This window comes from Chlorocebus sabaeus, chromosome 7, assembly GCF_047675955.1.
Source record: "Chlorocebus sabaeus isolate Y175 chromosome 7, mChlSab1.0.hap1, whole genome shotgun sequence".
In the NCBI taxonomy this organism is placed as follows: Eukaryota; Metazoa; Chordata; class Mammalia; order Primates; family Cercopithecidae; genus Chlorocebus; species Chlorocebus sabaeus.
Window position 1 is genome coordinate 124,871,633 of NC_132910.1, and position 22,938 is coordinate 124,894,570.

Genomic DNA, 22,938 nt, shown 5'->3' on the forward strand with positions numbered 1-22,938 from the left:
TCTGAGCAGTGTGTATGTGCATGGACATCTGTGCAGTGTCTCACATGCAAAGGAAATCATGAGTCTAGATTAATATATATATAGTATTCTAAAGAAGGAAGGTTGTAGCTTAGTATAGTCTACATAATTGACTATAAAAGTTTCCAATTTTGTGTGTCACCTTTTATGAGGCATACTGACAAATTAGGACTTATCTGGATAAAGAAAATCAAGACCCGGTGAGATTGTTGAAGGGTGTCGAATTCATGTTATGTAAGAAAGAGCTGAGGGACGCAGGAGTATTAGGCCAGAGAAGAAGATATACTTAGGAAAGAAGAAAAGATTAAGACTTTAGGATATCTATAAGGCTGTGTCACAAGGACAAAGGAAAAGATGTGTGTAGTGGTAGTGAAGATATTAAGCTCTTTTGGGAGGTTATGGACCCTTCTGAGTACTAGGAAAGTCACAGAACTTCTTCCCAGAATAATGCACGTACACATTTTTTAAAACAGAAATTGAATTCCATCTAAGGACCGCAGGTTACAAATCCCTATCCTAGATGAGTATAGAAGTCAAGTCAGGAAATGTCACTTATAGGCAGACAGGTTAGTACCACATAAGGAAGGGAATGCTTGTAATTTCAGTTGAGCTGTTCAAAGACCAATCATTTGTCTTTGCTTGATTCAATTTTTGTTGTTGTTGTTTTTACATTTTCAAAATAAGATTAAGCTTCAAACTCAGAACTACTTAAATTTGACTGTTTAATCTATACACATTTTAACTCCCATTTGCAACTCTGTTCAACTTTTAGAATTATCTAAATTGTTGCAGTCATAATGTAGTTCCTTTTCTTGCATGTGGGGAGAATTCTGAGACAGTTTTGTCAGATAACTCTGAGATGAATCATGATGGTGTCAGTACTATAATGGGCTGAAACTATCATGATTGATCTCAGTTATCTCCAAGCACAGAGATCAGCTCTTGTCAGGTAAAGGAAACTATTAGCCAAAATATATTTAAAAAAAAAATAGTTTTAAAGGATAGTTACAGTGGGGTAAATAAAATTCCTCTTATTAAAATAGATATTAGGCCTCATATTTCTCGGGAAAATAAACTGGTAAATAATGTTCATGCTACTAATTATAAATTTCATAGTCATTTGATTTTTAAAAAAAAAATATCCAGTTCACTTTACATTTACATAGAAAGATGAATGCCTAAAGACTAGCTTGTAAAATAGATTGTATATCTGTGCATATTTACATATATGTATCTGCTTTAAAATGTTTTTTAAAACATGAAATAATACATTAACATTGTCTACATTTAATATATTTTTGAAATATATTAAACACAAGGTGTGATAGGCAAGGTATTCAGTGATAGACACTGAGTAGTGTAACACAATTTTGCCCTAAGAAAATTTAAGTTTATATGTGGCAATAAGACACGTACATAAACATCTAGTATACACACTTGTGCCAAGGTACATCAATAGTACATGGCAGTAGAAGAAAATCTAAATGAATGCTTATGAAAAGTGTTTCAGCAGTTCACTGAAAGGAAAAAAAGTCACTATGGGATAGGACATTTGGATAAGGTTTCCTGCTAGAGATTAGACTGAAGTAATGTAAGGGGTTTAGACAAGGAATGTAAGGGGTTTAGACAGCTCTGAATGAGGAGAACACTGGAGAAGAATGCTCCAGTTAATACTGTATTATATGAGCAAAAGTAATATAAAATTTTTAAAGATTATTTTTAGGAAGGAGGGGGAAATATTTTGGGTTGGAGAGTAAGTCTACAACCAGACTATGACAGTGACAGAAATAGCACTGAATTTTAGGGTAAGAAGTTTATTCTCTATCCTAAATCTAACTGGAAGCCTCTGAAGGCTTTTAAACCTGATGAAGCAATGGGCTACAATGTGAATTTGGCAGCAATATAAAGAGAAATAACGAAAGAAAAATTGGACAGTGGGCCATTCAGCAGAGCACTCAATAGATAGTAGGCTGTACCACTGTCCAGGTTTGAACATATGAAAAAGCACTAGAAATATGCTACATATATGAAAATAACTTGATAAATATGCTGGCTATCAAGCCATGTGACAGTGAAAAGTGAAGGACAGCTGATGGCTCTGGCTTAGATGAAGAGGGAAATGACTGACAGAAAATGATAAGTAAAAAAAGTCACAGAACGCGTTGATTTGAAGACAACAGTGATGAGTTAGCTTTTAGAAATGTTGAACTTTAGGTGATGACAGATATAACTAGAAAGGCATAGTAGGTAGTTGCTAATGTAATAGGATATATTTTAAAAGTGAGGGTTGAAGATACAGATTCAGGATCCTGGATAAGAAATATCAGTAAGGGAGTAATGAAGAAAAGGATAGAATAATGTTCCAGAGGCCAAGAGCCTTTGAGTTAAAGAACAGGGTGTCTAGTGCAATTATGCAGTATGATGGAAAGAGCATCATTTTTAGGACAGGGACCAAGCCATGGTTCTGCAACTTAACGATGATATGAATATAAACAATCTACTCAATCTTCCTGAGCCTTAGTTTCCTAATCAGTAAAAATCTTAGTGGGCTAAGTGCATAGCAAAAGGAACAGAGCTAGTTTTCTTTTTCTTTCAAATAGCTCAAGGATACTAGAATAGGAAGAGGGCACTGAGTTTGGTGACTGGGAGGAAAGAAGTGACTTTCAAGAGGTCTCTTTCCACACTGTAGCAGAGGCTGAAATCCAAGAAGAAAACGAAAGAACGAGCTCAAGGTAAGGAAACTGAGTACTGTCCACTCACTTGAAAAATATATTAGTACAAAGGAGGGAAAAAATGGCAAAATTAAAGGGAAAAAAGAGAAAGTTTTTTTTTTTCAAGATAATTTCGACCTAATCATGTCAGAAGACAAAAAGAGGTCAATGGAGACAGGAAAAGACTGATGTGCGGAGATTGTGCTACAGGGGCAGCAAAGCCGATCAAGAGAGCAGGGGAGGGTTTGAAAATACTGCTGGAGTTAATAATGATGAGCCTGGGGGACAGCACAGTAACACTGGTTCAGAGACAGCTACAGTAAGAAAATGAAAAGCAGAAAACAAAGGACATGTTGGTTTCCTTCTTAGAGAGCACTCATTGTCTGGGGAGCACTGGAAAAGCGAGGGCTGATTTGGATTCCTGGGCAAAGTGGTGAAGATTTCTATCAACAACGATGCAGGATATGACTGGGAATTCACTAGGAATAAACTAGGAGAGCCAAGTAGCAGTGAGAATCTAGGTGAAGTTAATGTGAATTCAACGCATCTCTTGTTAAGGTTAAGCAAAATCTACCATACATATGCTCAGAATCTGTAAATATATATTTGGGAACACAGTGAATTCTGTCTAGAAAATTAGACGTGCAAAGCCCAATGAAAAAGTACTGACTATTGGTACTGAAAGTACTGTCTACTGGCACAGACACCTGGCACATATATTGTGTAACAGTTGGTGTCAATAAAAGTTATACGATGTTTTGTTTTGTTTTATTGGTGTCACTAATAAAACAAAACTGTCACATACTAGCGAGTACCTTTAATTTTTTTCCTAAAGAACAACTTAGTAAAGAAATGTAGAAAAAAATTTGATTTACTAAGTTGCGTTTAATTTTGTCCTAGTATACAATGTAAAATCTAGTACAATGGCTACTACTTTTCAGGTAATCAAACTGTCCTTAGACCATTATATAATAGAAAGCCAGATGCACACTGCATTTAATTTTCTTTAAAAAAAGAATTTTGAAGACTTAAAAAAAAAATAAAAATCCTGAAACAATATAGCTCAATCTAGATTTCTAACTTTTCTTTCAACATGATAACCAATATATTATTTTTCAAGTATACATTTTAACCACAGTGAAATTAACTGAATATATTATTTTTCAAGTATATAGTTGACAATGAAATTTAAACTGAAATGTAACATTTTCAAACTGAAGATAATGTAAAAATTAAGTGATATATGTTATTAACAGTAAAAATTAATTGGCACTTCTGTAGGTCAAATGGGAACATCCCCATTGTTTTGTTTGAAAATAGCAGCAGCAATGGTTAAGATCACTGCTCTGATACTATTTCTTCTTTTCTACAGTGTTTTAAGAATTGCTAAGGTAAATGTAAAATCTGTTAATTTGTATCAGTACAGAAGTTCTCCCTCTCCCTATTTAATCAGAGAACATGTGCTCTACAGTCAAGGGAGGGCGGGCCCCAGAGAATGTGGATAATTGAGAATAATTTATCTGAGGATATTTGTTATGCAAATAAAAAATCAACACCTTGCTTTTTGGCTGCAGTAAAATAAGTGCAGATTTCTTAACTAGTACGTTTAAGACTAGGTGTCTATGTTTTTATCCTGTCATTTCATTTCATTCTAGCCACTACATTTTGTAATGTTTTCTACTTTCTGTAATTTTCCATGACCTTCAATGTTTAACGGTAACCTTGAGCACATACATAACAGAAATGTCATGCATTGCTTTTATCAAGCTGCCTATAAATATTACAACAGTTATTCCTAATACAATCACTATATTCAAAGACTAAAGTAAAAACTATGCCCAGATTTTAAAAGTTGTCCTAGATAGAAAGATTATAAGAGTACTAAGTTTTCCTCTCACTGAGAAACCCGTAACTAGGCTATTCACCGGAAGGCTCTGTGTTACATAGAACTAAGAGGAAAAGGGGCAATGGAAATTGGGAAAGAAACGTAAAGATGGTTTTGATGTCAGTTTTAAGTCTGAATAGCAGATTTCAGTCTTCTTTCTTCCAGAGCAGGAACAGAGAATACACACTGTCCACACTGAAGTGGGAGAATTAACAGTTGTGAAGAGAGAGTGCCAGTATCCTATACCCAGTTCTCTCAGTTAGTTATGAAACAGAATACCACATTTTGTCTGGAGGATAATGAAGAGTCATATTATTCAGTTTTGATTTTACATTTACCTTTCGTATAATATGAAACCAGTTTATGTATAAACATTGTTTGAATTGGCAACAATTTCAGCTAGAATGATTTATGGAAGACTTTTCAACATATTAAAGAGCAGAACGCTGAGGAACTGCTAAGGACAGAGATATATACACCTGAAATTGTTTGCAGTTAAAAGATGTCAACAGAAAATCTCACATAAAAGAATGATGGTTTAAGGAAAATCTAAATAAAAATAAATATTCCCTCCAATGGAGTCCAGAGAAAACACAAAGGACGCATAGGACAGGTCTTTCTGCTTATTTTTCAAGAGAGAAAAAGCAATGGCAAACAAAATAACATGAACCTAATTTTCTGAAGTTTTAAATAATTAAAAGTCCCTTTTAATTAGTTCTAATAGCTTCAAACAGAAAAAGAACCACATCTGTGAATTCTAGTATTGCCGAAAAGAACCACATTAGTGACTGGGATGGATCAACATGATAGATAAGAAAGTATTTCCTAAATAGTAAATTACTACTATCAATTAAATGTAACAATCATTACTGTAATTATTATCAAAAAAGCTGTTGCTAGCTGAGTCAAGCTTCTTGGAAAAGCCCCCTTTATCTCTAACCTGTTTCTATATTAGAAAAAGAAAGCATTCTAATCAAAATACGGAGATAAATCTCTATTAGGTTACGATTAATAATGGAAAGTAATGAGAAAGTGACACATTTAACAATGATGCTAGTTTAGAATTCTTGTTTTATAAGAATCACATACAAATACTGGATTTGCAATGTGCATATATACAACTGTTTAAATGACTAACCCATAAATACTAGTTTTATCATATTACCTAGATATTAATATGTACATTTATAAATATATTTTAACAGCTCTGAAACAGTTTTAAAGTAAACAACATTTAAAAAAAAAAGTCTTACTAGCAGACAAGCAGAGAAGCAAGTTGGGATATACATGGTAGGTTCACTGCCAGCACAAGTATATACTTAATCATGCAATGTAAGTATCTATTCATCCTGCCAACATTATAGCCAAGACACACATTTCAATTTTAAGGTAACTTTGGACCCCTAATTATTGCTTAAATGTCAAAAAGATTAAACTCAGCAGCACTACTGAAACAAAATGTTACTGTATATGCAAAATATTGCATATACATGTCAGAAAATACAATTAAAGACAAAGGGTATCATTTAAAGCTAGGAGATATTGATGTGACCAAAACATACTTCACGAAGGACCATTAGTCAGGTGTCACATAGTTATCTACTAGAATCCAAAAGTTCCAGAAGAGGAAGAACCTCAAGGCCTAGAACAGTGCCTGGTTCTTGGTATTTTAAGTTGTTGTAGTTGTACCTTTAGTATAAACATATAGTTACAGTTTGGTGAACACTTGGAGGCATGTTTATCATGTCTTATTTCATTCAATCTTCACAAGAACACTGTTATAAGTATTATTACTGTTCCCATTTTACAGACGGGGAAACTGAAGCACAGAGGTTAAATAACCTGCTCAGAGTCAACATTATATCAATTGTAAGTGGTAGAGATACTTAATAAATATTTGTCGAATGAATGTTTGAATCTACAGGTACAAAGCTTCCAGCTGTCTTTCAAGAGATGCTGTAAACTTCTGAGGATTACATAATTCAATCTGGGGAAAAATACAAAAACAACTCCCTTCCAAAAAATGTATAAGTTGGATCAAATATTAAGGGCAGATAAAACCCCAGCACACTTTGAAATACCTCAAGTTATAAATTCTCAAAGGTCAGAGTCACCAATCTAAATAATCAAAAGTAGCATATCACTTCGATGCTATATTTAACTGCTAATGACCTAAAGAGATTTACAGAAATCTTAGGAATTTTGTTATAAAGAAGGCATCTCTCTAAAAACTTTATGATATAAAAGAAGAAAATGTTACATAGTTTTATGGATAAATGTACACTACAGTTAGCTGGTTTAAAAAATGCACTTAAGGTAGTGTTTCCTTCATACTCCCATATTTGAAAAGCTGTAAGTAAGTTGATGGATGTCTTACAATTGATGACACCCAAGAATTGAGGAAATATTATCCTTTGGATTTCTAATACAATACTCATATTTTGAAGTGGCATCTACTGTGACATTGGTAACAACAATTGCTAAATTCATGAAAGACATGTAGAAGAGGCAAACACCTTGGACATTAAAGCTGAGAACTTAAATCTAGAAAGTAATACCAAGTTGCACTGAAACTGTGATCACAATGGATAAGGAAAAATATTTGGGAGGTATCAAGGGAGTCAGGTAATGTATGATAAGAAAATAAAAAGCAAGCAGATTTTTCATTAAAATGTACTTAAAATACTCAATGTAGCACTGCAAAATCTCTAGTTACAATTATTTATATTGCTAACAAAAGTAAAACTCAAATAAAAAATTGTTCATTATAGCAATTCATATTTTAATATTAAAAATTTAAAAATGTGTCCTAGGATGAAGACATTTTCCACCAATTTCAGCTTTTACCCTAGACAATTCACACTCAATGATACAGCAAATTAGTAGGTCCCATAGCACACTGAATAAAACAAGAGTAAAATACATCAGGTGATTTGATTGATGAATAAACTATGGAATATTCTAGGGCCTGAATCTCTTTTTCAACTAGACAATGATTAGAAGAGGGCCTGGGAAATTCGTCTTTCTTTCACGTTTTTAAAAGGTTTATTCCGAGTCCACAAACCTCCTCTGGGAACTGATTCTACACTGCGTGTTGGAGTGACGGGAAAAGGGAGAAAACGGAAAAGGAGGGTGGCTGGAGATAGAGTATGGTTAGGGTAAGGTGTAAACTTAAGTTGTCCTAAAATGCAAAGGGTAAAGCTGCGGTCTTAACCGCAAAATCATCACGGATCAGATTAAAAAGAGATAGACACATACATACACACATGCATATCCATACATACGTCACATTACTCTCATAAAAAGAAAATGACCTCCAGTTTAGCACCATTTGACTAATTGTAGCTGGTCGCTTGAAGGTATTAACTTGTCTAGGCAGAGGAAGAGGGTATTTAGTGTCTGAGAGGCATATTTTTTCACTTTGACTCTAATGTTGATCAAGGGGAAGGGGCCTGCCATAAACCCCAGCATTTTAGCTCCCATGGGTAAACAATTCTTATAGAGGAGGAAGCTAGTTAAGCCATATTTGGTGAGGGACTCCTCTCACTGTCACCTAGTTTCTTCTGCCCTGATTAAATTTCCCCCAGCAAATTTGGAGATGAATTGATCTGCTACTGAGAATTAGCAATGTTTGTTTGTTTATGAAACAGGGTCTTGCTTTGTCACCCAGGCTGGAGTGCAGTGGCATGATCATGGCTCACTGAAGCCTCAACTTCCTGGACTCAAGTGATCCTCCCACCTCAGCCTCCTAAGTAGCTGTGACTCCAGACACATGCTATCATACCCAGTTAATTTCTGTATTTTTTGTAGAGACAGGGTTTTACCACGTTGCCCGGGCTGGTCTCAAACTCCTGAGCTCAAGTGATCCACCCGCCTTGGTCTCCCAAATTGCTAGGATTACAGGTATGAGCCACTGTATCCAGTTAGCAATGTTTATTTTTAAAAATTTGCATTGAGGATTACATCTCAAACTCTTAAGAGTTTGGATAATAGCAACAGCAATAATACATCAAGATGTTTTTGGTTATAAACAACAGGAGACCCAGTTCAAAATAAAGGGATACATTTACTTCAAAAATAAAATTACCTTGCATAACAAGAAGTTCCAAACTAATATGGTTCCAGGTTGTTAGGCTCACAGATAGCATCACAGACCCAATTCTTTCTTTCCAGTCTGCTATTCTTGGTAGGGTTACTAATATCCCTCATGGCTACCAGATGCCTGCACATGGTCATATCATTATATTCTCACATACCAGTGCCTAGAGGTGTACATGACACATGTATTCGTGCATGTGAGCGCATGCATGCACACGTGCACACACAGACACACACACATACACACAGACACACACACACACAGAGACAATACTACTTCTTTGTGTCTCTTTTTAAAACCTAAAAAATAGGCTAGGTATGATGACTCATTCCTGTAGTTCCAGCACTTTGGGAGGCTGATGCAGGTGGGTCACTTGAGGCAAACCTGTCTCTACTAAAGAAAATATTAACCAGGTGTGTCAGCATGCACCTGTAATCCCAGCTACTTTGGAGGCTGAGGCAAAGAATCACCTGAGCCCGGGAGGTGGAGATTGCAGTGAGCCAAGATTGCACCACTGCACTCCAGCCTGGGAAACAAAGTGAGACCCTGTCTCAAGAAAACTAAAAAAATCTAAAAAATCTTTCTCTACATACATCTTTTCCAACCTCATGAGTCAAAGGTAGATTACATGGATGCCATAAAAGCATCCTCCAAGGGGAATGGAGCTTGGAATAAAGAATCCATATTCAACTCTGGACCCTAGGAATGAGCCAGCCACACAACTGGTTGAGGTGCTTTCCCTAGTGAGGAGTCTAAATGGTGAGTTATAAGTCTTGGCCACGTAGGCCCAGTGTGATTTTTTAAAAAATTACTTTTATCATAGGATATAGTACCACTAGAAGGAACCCCAAGACATCTCTTGAGTTCCACTTATATCCTTTTCTTTTGCCACATCGTGTAGTACTATTTCCCTCTGGTTATCAGGCTTAACCACTTCAATCACAGCATAGCTACCTTCCCTCCAATCCCCTCCTCCTCCCTTTTAAAATTTTGATATTTGCTTAGTAGCAGGAAGACCTACATTGGCAAGAAGGTAGGGTCAGCTACCAATTCAGATTGTTGTGCCACAGGTGCCAATGTTCCTCCTTTGGATACTAAGGCCTCTAACCCAGCAGAGACCAGAAATAAAAGGAAGGCTGAATCACGTGTTTTAAGTGCGTCACTAGTTAAAATGGCATTACAGATGCTTGGATGCCTTAACAAAGGTCATTTCCCTGTTTTTCATTTCTTCTAGCATCCTAGCTGCAGTTGTAGAATCATAAGTCTAAGCCAATCATGTAATCTTTCTATTTTATTCTCTAGTGTTCTAGGGGTGCTCGCATGATTTAATTATGTTCTATAAGAAATGAGTAGAAGTACGCCAAAGGCTTCTGAAAAAGATTTTTCTCCCTAATAAGTATAAAGAATATAAGGAGAAAGCTTCTTTTTCTGCCTCTCTTTCTTTGCACTGGGACACTATTATGGGGGAAGTGATATTTTGAGTTGTGGTAGCCACCTTGCTATCAAGAGAGGATGAAAGTCAACACACTCAGGTCCATCAAGAGATCGTTATCTCACTAAAATAACTGGGATACCTGCATCCAGAACTCCTTTGAAGTAAACAAATGTAAAGGGTTTAAGTCACAGTTCAGGTTCTCAGTTCCTTGCAGCCAAAAACATCTTAGCTGATACATACAGGGAGAAGTAGGTACTGCAAGAAGCCAATCATAAAATGTGGAACATGCTGAGTTGAGCAGTACAACAAAGGGTGTTGCAAACTCAATTCTTTCTAGCTAGATCTTAATTTATACCACAGCCAAGAATTAGAATTTTGAGTTTATTTTTCTCTTTCTTTATGCTATCTGGCATTGTTTGAAGTATGTGTGCCTTACTGTCAACTTGGTTCACATTCTACTACCTGTAAGTTTATTCCTGAGAGATTCACTTTCAGTAGAAAGATAAAGCCAAATTTCTAGACATATAGAACTAAGGATAAAACCTCAACAGGTAGTACATTTTCCAAAGTAAAAAGTATCTTAGTGGCCTGCCAGCCTTCATTAGGAATACTTCTGTGCTGTAAGAAGTACTAAGATTTAAAATAGTACAGAGAATGAGATACCAAGGAAATAATGATGAATGGTCTATTAGTTACAAATTATTTGACAGATGCATTTATCAATGTGTACAGGCAGTTATTTGAATTCAATATTGCTTTCAGGTTTATTGCCTTACCCTTATTGTCCAAAGTAAAACTTCCCTTTCCAAACCAGATGGTAATCAAAATTTAAAAATGGAAAAAATCTCTCAGTCTGTCAAGACTCAATTCAACTCTCAGGGTTTGTTTGTTTGTTTGTTTTGTAGTAAGTACTATCAGACCAAAGGAAAGAAAACAATTAGAGACCCACAGACTTTGATAAGAGAGAAGATTACATCTGATAACTGCAAGCGAACAACACGGTATTTCAACCATTCTAAAACATTTATTTACACACAGTAAGATTACAGATAATCTATACTAGGTTATCTCAAAGTGTATTCCCTGGAATGTTTTTACCTTCCTCTCCCCAAAAAAGAAAGAACCCCATGTCAAACAAAATTAGATACATATCGCATATAACATCTCCCTTGTTAGATAGTCACAATGTGCATCAAGGTATTAAAGGCTTTGAAAAGTTAGGCTGTAAATAAGCCAACTAATCATAATCTATCATGTTCAAATTAGACTTAAGGAATGCATTTGGGAAATGTTTATCAGTACATTCTAATAATGCCCATGACGGTTTTCATTCCCTAGGAATAAAAGTTAAAAGTTATTTTTCACCACCGTTGCTATGCTATGAAGTAATGGTAATGACGATTTTGTTGTGGAATATTGGAGCAAAAATTCATTAACATATATCTGAGATACTATTCACAAGAACTGAATATAAATTCCTGAAATGCTTTCCATAATGGAGAACTACAAATTTCCTGTTTATACTTTAGCTGGTCCAGCAAAAAAAAGAACACGTTATCTTGAAAGTAAGTTGCATATTCATTTCTACCTAAAACGTGTGGATACGTCAAATTTAAAATATGTTTTATAATAGATTATATCCAAGATCAATTTAGTAAAATGCATAAAATTATATGCATGTGGATATTTCTGTATAAATACCAGAAAAATGTGCTTATATAGTCATTAAAAAAAAAAAACCTTTTGTTATCTGATCCCAATGAGGACATTTAAAACAAAAAACTGTTTAGAAACACAATTACACAAACAAAAATAAACCTATATTAAAGTTAAACCATGTTCACTAACAATTTTTCAAATCCTAAATTTAAAAATAACTATGTCAAGAAAGTGTTTTAATATACATTGGAGCACAAGTAATATAGTTTACTGGTTGTTAAATAAAATTACTTCATTATACTACTGCTAGTGGAATAAAATTGACACACACAACTTGTACATGCAGGGAAAATACAACTTAATGTAAATAGATGGTTTTCAGCACATTCCTTTACTAGAATGTGGCCACCTGCCACAAAGTACACAAGCTCATGCACAAGATCAAGACGTTACATACAGCTGAGATCACAATGTCATGCATAGTACAACAGCGTGCCAGATTATCGTACCACAAACTGTGCGGATGTTCTCCCCCACCCCATGAGCCACTGCCAGCAGCTGCTGTGGAGCTTGGTTACCCATATCCGTGACATGAACGGTGTCCTTTGGAGAATCTTGTTCCCTGTGGCTGTAAGTATTCTTATTTTTATAATATTTTAATGATGCTTGCTATCAAAATGTTAAGTACAATACTAGAAATTATGAAAAAGTAGATTTTTTACAATACTAAGCAATTATATACATCTTATCTCAGGTACCTGCAATAAGCATCACATATTTAAACATATCATCAAAACGAATTTAGTGCTCAGAGTTAAATGAACCCAAAATAATATATCTGATGACAGTGCTCCAGTGAGTGGGGAAAAAGAAAACAAAATACAATCTCCAAAAAGTACTGCCTAATTTTGAGCACTCAAAAAACTTGGCAAGAGTCATTCTAAAGTCTGGCTAAAGTATGACTCATACAGATATGTGCTATATAAGAACATTTATTAGGATAGATCTTTCACTTACATGATTTCAATTTTGAATACTTGACTTGGTAAACAATTAGCCAAGTTAACATTATTTATGTTAGTCAATGAAAGAAAGTATAGAATATAGTCACTGAACTACTTCCCCACCTTTCTCTGAACTTATTAAGTGTATTGCAATGTCCTTGTTTTTCTATATATTTCCTAAGTGCATTCTGGTAAAGACAGCATTTTCTTTTGCTATTAGGTAACACTTGCTAAATTACATGTTCATAAAAGCATAGAATCAGAATTTTGGAACCTTGAGACACATTGAGTGGCTCAGCTCTATTCCTCTTGGGAGTACATGGCCCTTTTAGAATGATAAATTCAGTGCTTCTGGAATATTCCAGAGTACCTTTAAATCAGGCCAGGGAGTGGAAAAAAAAAGAAAATACAGCCAACTCTCAATAACAATGGAAGGTAGGATAGATAAGTAAAATCTGAAGATCTAAAAATTTTATTTTAATTAATAACTTGAATCTCCTCTCTTAACATTTGACTTACAATTTTAAAAAATTATGTCAGATATAAAAAGAACTTGAATTTGAACTCTTTTCTCTGCCCCCTCTCCAAACACCCTAGAGGAGGTACTAATAAGAACTGTATAGTCTGATATTGGTAGCTGCAAAGATGAAAACCTATTTATATGTCTAGCTTTTCCAAATTAGATATTTAAACCTATACATATATTTTAGTATATGAGGACCCATGCGTATTTTCATCTTTGTGTAAAAATGATTGCTTTATAATTTGCTTAAAAATTGGCATTCCTTTAGCAAAGAATGACTACTTACCATAATCAATATCAGCAGTTACATCCAACTTTTCTGACTTTGTAACAATCTACAACTTAGTACTTACCAGGTTACATTTCCCTTAGAATGTAACATTTGAAAGTGATATGAATTGAAGATGACAGTTTTACTCAACGTCAGAATAATTCATGAGAGGAGCCAGCATGCCTTGATTAAATGGGCATAAGACTGGGGCTTAAAACAGCTGCCTCTCCTGATTCTTAAGTACTGTACAGTACAACATTGTAGCATTCTGCCTCAGTTTTCCTCCAGCAATCATCATTCAATTACCTCAACAGACTGATGCAAAATACATATCTTTATTATGACTATTATTATGTGAGACAGGGTCTCACTCTCACAGCTTATTGCACTCTTGACCTCTGGGGCTACATATCTTTATTATGATTATGATTATTATCATTGAGACAGGGTATCACTCTCACAGCTTACTGCACCCTTGACCTCTGGGGCTCAAGTGATGCTCCTACCTCAGCCTCCCAAGTAGCTGGGACCACAGGCATGCACCACAATGCCTAGCTAATTTTTTTTAAATTTTTTGTGGAGACAGGATCTCCCTATGTTGTCCAGGCTGGTCTCAAACTCTTGGGCTCAAGTGATTCGCCTGCCTCAGACTCCTGGAGTGCTGGGATTACAGGCGTGAGCCACTATGCCTGGCCTGCAAAATATATATTTTATTATAAAGTTCATCATATGAACTGTTTTAATTCACAACAAATAATGTTTAAGTTAATAACAACAAAGTGTCTATAACTGTGCCATTATTTGAATATGTAAGTGCAGTAGAATCTCTTATAAGAGCAGGTATGCCACCGTGCAGGATAAAAAAAGGGACATTCTTATGTTGCCATATGTTTACATGGAAGATAACTGGGATTTGACCAAAAATAAGGTGAAAACAAGTATATTTTATAATAAAAGGCATTAGAAAAAAATGTGCAATAAAAGGACAATAATATTTAAGTTTATGATAAATAGTTTATCCATTTATTTGCCTTTCTGAAGAATGATCATTCGATTCTAAAAAGCAGTGTTGTATTGGTAAATGTGAAATTTGAACTTCTTATAAATCATTCTAATTTCATTAAGGTATCAGTTTGTTATTCATTGACAGTAATACCTCTTTAAATAGTGATGAAAGAAAAGAAACATCTGAATTTAAGTATTATACCTGGCTTTACAATATATATACTTTGTTATATTTCTGGAGATAAGACTTAACTGATAAGAAGTGTATCAGTAATCCTTTGCAATGGCATTTTATTTCAAATTTATGTACCATAAAAATTTAACAAAAAATAAACCATATGTAAGTAAAAATCAATTGGTTAAAAAATATATTATTGGTATTACTATATGCATACATATAAAATTGGTATTTTTGTTTAAGACTCAAATATTTTACACAGGAGAAACATTTCCCTAATTATAACGAAAGTTAAGATAACTTTAGAAAATACTTGGCTGCATGATTTGAACTGTCGTTAATACCCCAACAACAAATAAAAAAAAGTTGGTTTCAAAAATTAGGTATATTAAAATAATGCTGCAGATTAAATTTTTCCACAAAAAATAATGCATCCAAAAGTAGTAGTTCTGAGTGCTGTATAATTTTCACTTAGATTTCTAAGAATAAATCTGTAAGTATTTAAACATTTCTGAAAATCTGAACTTTTCCAGGACACAGTAAAATAAGAATAGGGAAAAAAAATCAGTGAAAAAGTTGTTTTCACATTTTGATCATGCTTACATGTTGAATTAAATAATTAATACAAAATTCTTCAATTTTGTAACAATCTACAAATAGTTCCTATGTCAACATGGAATTACATTGTTAAAGGCATTATTTGAAGACAACGTTTTGATTTGTCAGAAAATAGAACAATGTCCTCAATGATTATCTTTGATAAAAGTAACCACTAAGGAAAAACAATAAACAGAAAAAACCGCTACAGATAAAATCTGATGAACACACTCTGCGTTCTTATCATCAAATTTTTGTGCTCTCTACTTATAATGTACTAATATTGTAATCAGGTCAGTAGAGGACTGAATATACATCATGGATGCTGCTACACAAAGTAAGCAGGTAGAAAGATTAGAATGTGACATGGTAAGGCGAAGAAAAATGACTATGTCACATAGCAATGGTTCAAAATACTGGTTTTCTCAGTGATTAAAAAAGCATGTTCAATGACTTTTTATTTTCCCTGCAGTTCATCATATTGGAAAGCTACAGCAAGACAGTAATACAGCTCACTGGATACAAATATTCAAGTTCTTCACTAACCTCATCTGGGTTGGCATTAAAGGTGAGGCTGCCTTCATCCAGCTGCATATACAATTTTCTAAAAGAAAATCCTAAAGGTGGGTTCTTATTGTATATGGAACAGTGACCCCAAGTGGATTTGCACAACCTGTAAAATCAGAGAAAATGAGACAAGAAAACATTACTACACTTAATTTCCTAAGTTAAATATGCATATACATGAAAAAATAGTAACATGAAATAAGATTGAATTTTATAGTTCTAAAGTTTAAAATTTTTAAGTTTGCACTTGTTTTCTATTTGTTTACTAGCGTATGACAGATGCTTTAAATTTAGCAATTTTGACAGCATCTAATAAATATGAGTTATAAAGATTAATAATATTCATGAGTACTATCTGAAGTTAAACAAACTATCATAATAGTAGTAATAATAGCTAACATTTACTGAGTACTTACTAGATGTCAGACCCTATTTTAAGTATTTTTATTGGATTAGCTTGTCTAATCTTCACAACAATCCTATGACGTTGGTGATACAGATAAGAAACACAGAGACAAAACAGTTACCCAAGATCATATGGCTAACATGTATAGATGCAGGATTTCAAACAATGAGTAATCCACAGCATGCAATTATTAACCAAGAATCTCAATAGGGTTTATTAACTAATCTATGTGCTCTACTGCGAAATAAAACTAAATGGGAGGAAAAGATTGCTGGGCAGGGAAACAACTTTTGTTTTTCAAATAATAAATGTTACAACAGACAAACTAAACATAGAAATTGTTTGTAATGCCACAACTTGAATACTTTCATCAAGCTGTGATGTTAAACATAGCTGTTTTTAAGACACTGCTTCAAAAACCCTGGTTCTTTACTATCAGAGCGATACATGATTGTTTAGAAATTCTATAAAACCTAAAATACTAACAGTTCATATCTCAAAACACACTGCAGATTGGGATAGTTGTTTCTAACTCTTTACAGAGGCAATAGCTACTGGTTATTTGAAAGCTAAAGTTTTATCTTATTATAATGCCTGGAAATTCTGGATATCTACCAAAGAGCCTTAAATATAAATGCATTATTCTAGAGAGACAGAAAATACTGAAATTATATTCTGACACAATTGTAATGAGTCTTTGTCTCAAAATTATCTCATTTGTTGTGTATTCAAAAGCACCTGCTACTTGTTGAGACAAATGAAACTGTTTACTTTCTTATATTATTAGTTTCTGCCTCAAATTTCCTTCTTTTAATAAACACACAAAGTGCAGGGCAACAAGAAAAAGTTACTGTCTGAGCACATAACATCAACAATTGTGAGGACAAGGGGGTAAAATATCTAATTTAACATGAGACTATCCTCTTAGTAGTATACTGCTGTATTATTTTTATCCACCAAATGAAATCACTGACTGAAAACTGTAAGTATAGAAAATTGTTTAGAATATTATCAATATTTTTTCAGTCTTATTAATCTAGTCCCAATAAAACTCAAAACTAGAGTTTTATTACTCAGCTATGTGAAAGCCAGAGAACTTCCCAACATCAATGAGTATTCAATACATCCAAAGTTGAAATTAAAACTAAGCCAGTCTTTAATTTCAAATAGAAGCAATTTATTATTAAGGAAAAAATCCAAGTATTATTAAAATAGGCATAATTATGGCAAACATTTCTTTCACAAATGAAAAATTGAGATTTAAACCTCAAATGAAGAATATATTTTGATTGACTTTGGGAAGACTAGAAATTAAAGTTTTTAAAGAAGTCCAAAAAAAGAAACAGAAATTAAGTTAGTGAGGAATACTAAAATGTAGAAAAGAGATTATAAAGAATGATCTAGTTTAAAAGTACTTTCATTTCCTCTTCTATTCACATGATTAAAAAAATTAATAACTTACTTAAAGACTCCTCTTTAATAGAATTTCCTCACATAATACTTTCATTATGTCAAACAAATGAATAAAAGAATAACAAGATATGATATTGATGATTTTTATCTATTTAGAGGTTGAGAAAGGACCTATATAACTTGTACTATAACTGTGTGACATCAGAAAACCTAACTTAGGAATGTCATTACTGAAAATATATTTTGACTAAAGTTTGCAATTTATTAAGTCTCAATTAGATTTCTAGTTTGAAATTACATGAAGTCTTAAAAAGATGTTTGTTTCCAGTTACATTCTATATTTTTATAAAGACCCACTTCAAGATAGTAAGACAAATAAACTTTGGTAAAGGATGCTAAAAGGTCTGAGATCCAATGATTCCATGTTTGGTGATATTCTTAGGCCAAAAAATCATGTACCTATACTTTTTGTTAAAGTATATGATGCTACTGAAGGAGTAACTTAGGTTCAATAAAACAGATTCTATTCCAGCAAATGTTCTTAGATTTGTGGTTTTAATTCAAACTAGTACAATGTGAAAATTTACATAGTCTACTTTAAGTTCAGCAAGTAAATTAAAACAACGGTTTGTCCCCTTGCTTTCTAATATTTGCCTACTTCATTAAAATGCTAGTTAGAAAAAAAAAGTAGATACAATTTTCACCAGTTAAATTTTATTCTAACAAGCACCTTTGAAGAAATACAGAATTGAGTAAAAATGTAAGGCTCTATATGAAGAAAATTTAAAAAAGTAACATTTGAGGACTTCATTGATTTTGAAGTCTGCCTATTCTTCAGACAGGACACCTATGGGAAGCACGAACTATACAGCATGTGAACACCCCAACTTTTAAATTAGAAATTCTCACTCCACAACTTTGCGGTATTTTTAGAATAAAGCGAGAGTTTCTGATTTATAATCAACTGACAGAGCCTGACTGGTAACCTCTCTTCTAACTGTGAAGTTGTTATTCTATTTCCTATTGTCCTCCTTTTCACAAGATCAAATTTGACTGTGATGCTAACTGTACATTTTTCCAGGTTTTAATAAAGAGTATCTCAAAGTACAAGACCAAGTTTAAAGAAAATATTTTGTAATATATATTATTAAAAGAACATTTAAACATGATTATGTTTAGAGATACCTGAATTCAACATTGGTGGGTTTAACTTACCCTTGCCAGAGAAGTTCATCATTTGCGAGGTCCTGCCAAACACACGAAGCCAAGCAAAGGTCAGTTGCATTCAGGTAGGACAAGATGGTGAAGCTTAGCTCAGGAGGCAGCATTTCCAAATTAATGAATCCTTCCTGTTCTTTTGATTTCCTTGCCTTCAAAAGATGATATATGTCAATGCCTCCTTGGACTTGTTTACGATGATTGCTGTTAGAAATGTTGTTCGCAGCCATTCTCCTGCTCTGCTCTCTAGTGAGGTAGCCTTGCTCACTGTAGCCTTCTTGTTGTAGCTGCTGGTTTCTGACCACTCTCCACAACCCCTGACCCATCTGCAAGCCTGGGAAAAAGCCAGAATGTAATAAGGGTGACATTTTAAAAGTAACCCATTTTCCCCAGTGGTATAACAAATCTGACATGAAGCATTCATTTACCAGAATTAAAACTTCTCATTAAAACCTATTAAAACCAGAAGTATATTATTAAGAATAGCTGAAACATTGTAAGTGTAAATTTTGATAGACAAAGTTTCGGAATTACTTGGTTTGATCATCACCTTTATCCCGGTTTGCTAACTACTTTTAAAGTCCATAGGTGACATAATCATTTTTCATGTGGTAAGATTTAAAAGTTACTGATGTCCTTAATACTCTTACAAATTATAATTATGTGGACTTATGGGCCAGTATCAAATACAGCTCTGATCAGAGCAAAGACTCTAGTTAAAAGGCCTCCAGACCCTGCTTTTTATCACAATTCAGTCTAAGCTAAGCTAGCTCCTTTTAACCAAACTCCCAGATGTGTTAACAGCTGGGAAACAGGCTTTTAGTTTAATTCTTGCCAGTCTACGCTTATGTTGTAGACTGTAATAAAATGTAACATAGGCCCTGAAGTCTAATTCAGAAACCTTATAAATTAGACACCTAGAACTCCAAGATAAATGCTCAGTAACAGTCTACTATTTAGTTTTGTTGTTGCCTTAGATTAAAAATTGTAATTTAGATAAATTTTCTAATTCTTCTCCACAAATCCCTATGGATTCTTCAGAAGTACCTGGGAAAAGTCACCAGAAGAAGGCGTGCTCCAGTCTCCCCACTACCATCTGACCTCCCACCAAGGCATTCTACATTTGTCTGTCATGTATATTGACTTCCTCATGTACAAATGTATTAGAAAATTCCTAGATCTAGATTTGGCATTGCCTTTTAATAGCTTTTCTAGGGCAAATAAAGTCATTCTGAACAACTAAATCAGAGTTCTTAATGAATATGAATAATTACTTTCATGATTTCTTTTTCAAACAAAATACTTTCGTTTTATCAACTCAAGTTGACAGCTAATACCTGTGTGTTTCAAAAACTTGGAAAAAATACTGACTTTCCCATAAAATCATTAAAATAGTCAAATAATTTTTATAGCATGACCTGAACTTAAAATATAACGTTGTTTTAATTAATTGTTTACAATAAGGACTAACAAAAACAAAAGCAAAAATCCCAAAAGACAAAAAACAAACCAACAGTGACTAGATATCTTTTAATTAGAAATAATTTGAAAATTGAGCGGAACTTCAAAGAATGTCAAAGATACTATTATTGTAGTATTTAAAAAGCTATGATCCACGCATTTACTTACTAAACCATTGGCTATTGTTTCGATAATGACCACTAAATTAAATCATTTGCTGATTAAAGCAGAAAAAATAGTCCAAGATAATTTTTAACTCTTCCCCCACCTTATATTGTCCTGCTTGGAATCCCAGCAGCTTAAGCTATAAAGGTATGGAGGGGAGGTATAAAGAGAAGAAACCAATAATTTTAAAATGTAGGCATAATTGTTTTTGAAAAGAAGGCACAAAAGATAACCTTTCTCTCCCTACTACACACAACACCATGGTATTTCTTCCTAAATCAGTGGTTAAGCTATACAAATAAAATGCTTTAGAAAATACAGAATATCAAGAAAATAAAAAACCACAGACCAGTAGAAAATCTTTGTAAAACATATATATGATAAAAAGACTGTGTATCCAAAAAAGATAAAGAACTCTTTTTTTTTTAAGTACATTTAAAAAAAATTATACTTTAACTTCTAGGGTACATGTGCACAACGTGCAGGTTACATATGTATACATGTGCCATGTTGGTGTGCTGCACTCATTAACTCGTCATTTACATTAGGTATATCTCCTAATGCTATCCCTCCTCCCCCTCCCCCACAATAGGACCCGGTGAGTGATGATCCCCTCCCTGTGTCCAAGTGATCTCATTGTTCAATTCCCACCTATGAGTGAGAACATGCGGTATTTGGTTTTCAGTTCTTGCGATAGTTTGCTGAGAATGACGGTTTCCAGCTAAGAATCCATGTCCCTACAAAGGACACAAACTCATCCTTTTTTATGGCTGCATAGTATTCCATGGTGTATATGTGCCACGTTTTCTTAATCCAGTCTGTCACTGATGGACATTTGGGTTGATTCCAAGTCTTTGCTATTGTGAATAGTGCCGCAATAAACATACGTGTGCATGTGTCTTTATAGCAGCATGACTTATAATCCTCTGGGTATATCCCCAGTAATGGGATGGCTGGGTCAAATGGTATTTCTAGTTCTAGATCCTTGAGGAATCGCCACACTGTTTTCCACAATGACTGAACTAGTTTACAGTCCCACCAACAGTGTAAAAGTGTTCCTATTTCTCCACAGCCTCCCCAGCACCTGTTGCTTCCTGATTTTTTAATGATTGCCATTCTAACTGGTGTGAGATGGTATCTCATTGTGGTTTTGATTTGCATTTCTCTGATAGCCAGTGATGATGAGCATTTTTTCATGTGTCTGTTGGCTGTATGAATGTCTTCTTTTGAGAAGTGTCTGTTCATATCCTTTGCCCACTTTTTGATGGGGTTGTTTTTTTCTTGTAAAATTGATTGAGTTCTTTATAGGTTCTGGATATTAGCCCTTTATCAGATGAGTAGATTGCAAAAATTTTCTCCCATTCCGTAGGTTGCCTGTTCACTCTGATGGTAGTTTCTTTTGCTGTGCAGAAGCTCTTTAGTTTAATTAGATCCCGTTTGTCAGTTTTGGCTTTTGTTACTGTTGCTTTTGGTGTTTTAGACATGAAGTCCTTGCCCATGCCTATGTCCTGAATGGTATTACCTAGGTTTTCTTCTAGGGTTTTTATGGTTTTAGGTCTAACATTTGAGCCTCAAATCCATCTTGAATTAATTTTAATATAAGGAGTAAGGAAAGGATCCAGTTTCAGCTTTCTACTTATGGCTAGCCAATTTTCCCAGCACCATTTATTAAACAGGGAACCCTTTCCCCATTTCTTGTTTTTGTCAGGTAGGTCAAAGATCAGATGGCTGTAGATGTGTGATATTATTTCTGAGGGCTCTGTTCTGTTCCATTGGTCTATATCTCAGTTTTAGTACCAGTACCATGCTGTTTTGGTTACTATAGCCTTGTAGTGTAGTTTAAAGTCAGGTAGCATGATGCCTCCAGCTTTGTTCTTTTGGCTTAGGATTGTCTTGGCAATGTGGGGTCTTTTTTTGGTTCCATATGAACTTTAAAGCAGTTTTTTCCAATTCTGTGAAGAAAGTCATTGGTAGCTTAATGGGGATGGCATTGAATCTATAAATTACCTTGGCAGTATGGCCATTTTCACAATATTGATTTTTCCTATCCATGAGCATGGTATGTTCTTCCATTTGTTTGTATCCTCTTTTATTTCACTGAGCAGTGGTTTGTAGTTCTCCTTGAAGAGGTCCTTTACATCCCTTGTAAGTTGGATTCCTAGGTATTTCATTCTCTTTGAAGCTATTGTGAATGGGAGTTCATTCATGATTTGGCTCTCTGTTTGTCTGTTACTGGTGTATAAGAATGCTTGTGATTTTTGAACATTGATTTTGTATCCTGAGACTTTGCTGAAGTTGCTTATCAGCTTCAGGAGATTTTGGG

The 22,938-nt window shown here is 34.2% G+C and overlaps 1 protein-coding gene across 3 annotated transcripts in view; it reads right to left on the reverse strand.

Moving 5' to 3' along the window:
* The window catches only part of FBXO8 (F-box protein 8), a 54,782-nt gene that overhangs the window by 7,419 nt on the left and 24,425 nt on the right, over positions 1-22,938 (reverse strand). For all 3 annotated transcript variants that reach the window (XM_008000287.3, XM_008000286.3, XM_037993866.2), the window contains 2 exons: positions 18,987-19,323; positions 15,932-16,058 (listed from right to left, as the gene is read on the reverse strand). In XM_008000287.3, the coding sequence (XP_007998478.1) occupies positions 15,932-16,058; positions 18,987-19,315 (456 nt within the window). In that variant the 5' untranslated portion in view covers positions 19,316-19,323. The remainder of the gene's footprint in view (positions 1-15,931; positions 16,059-18,986; positions 19,324-22,938) is intronic.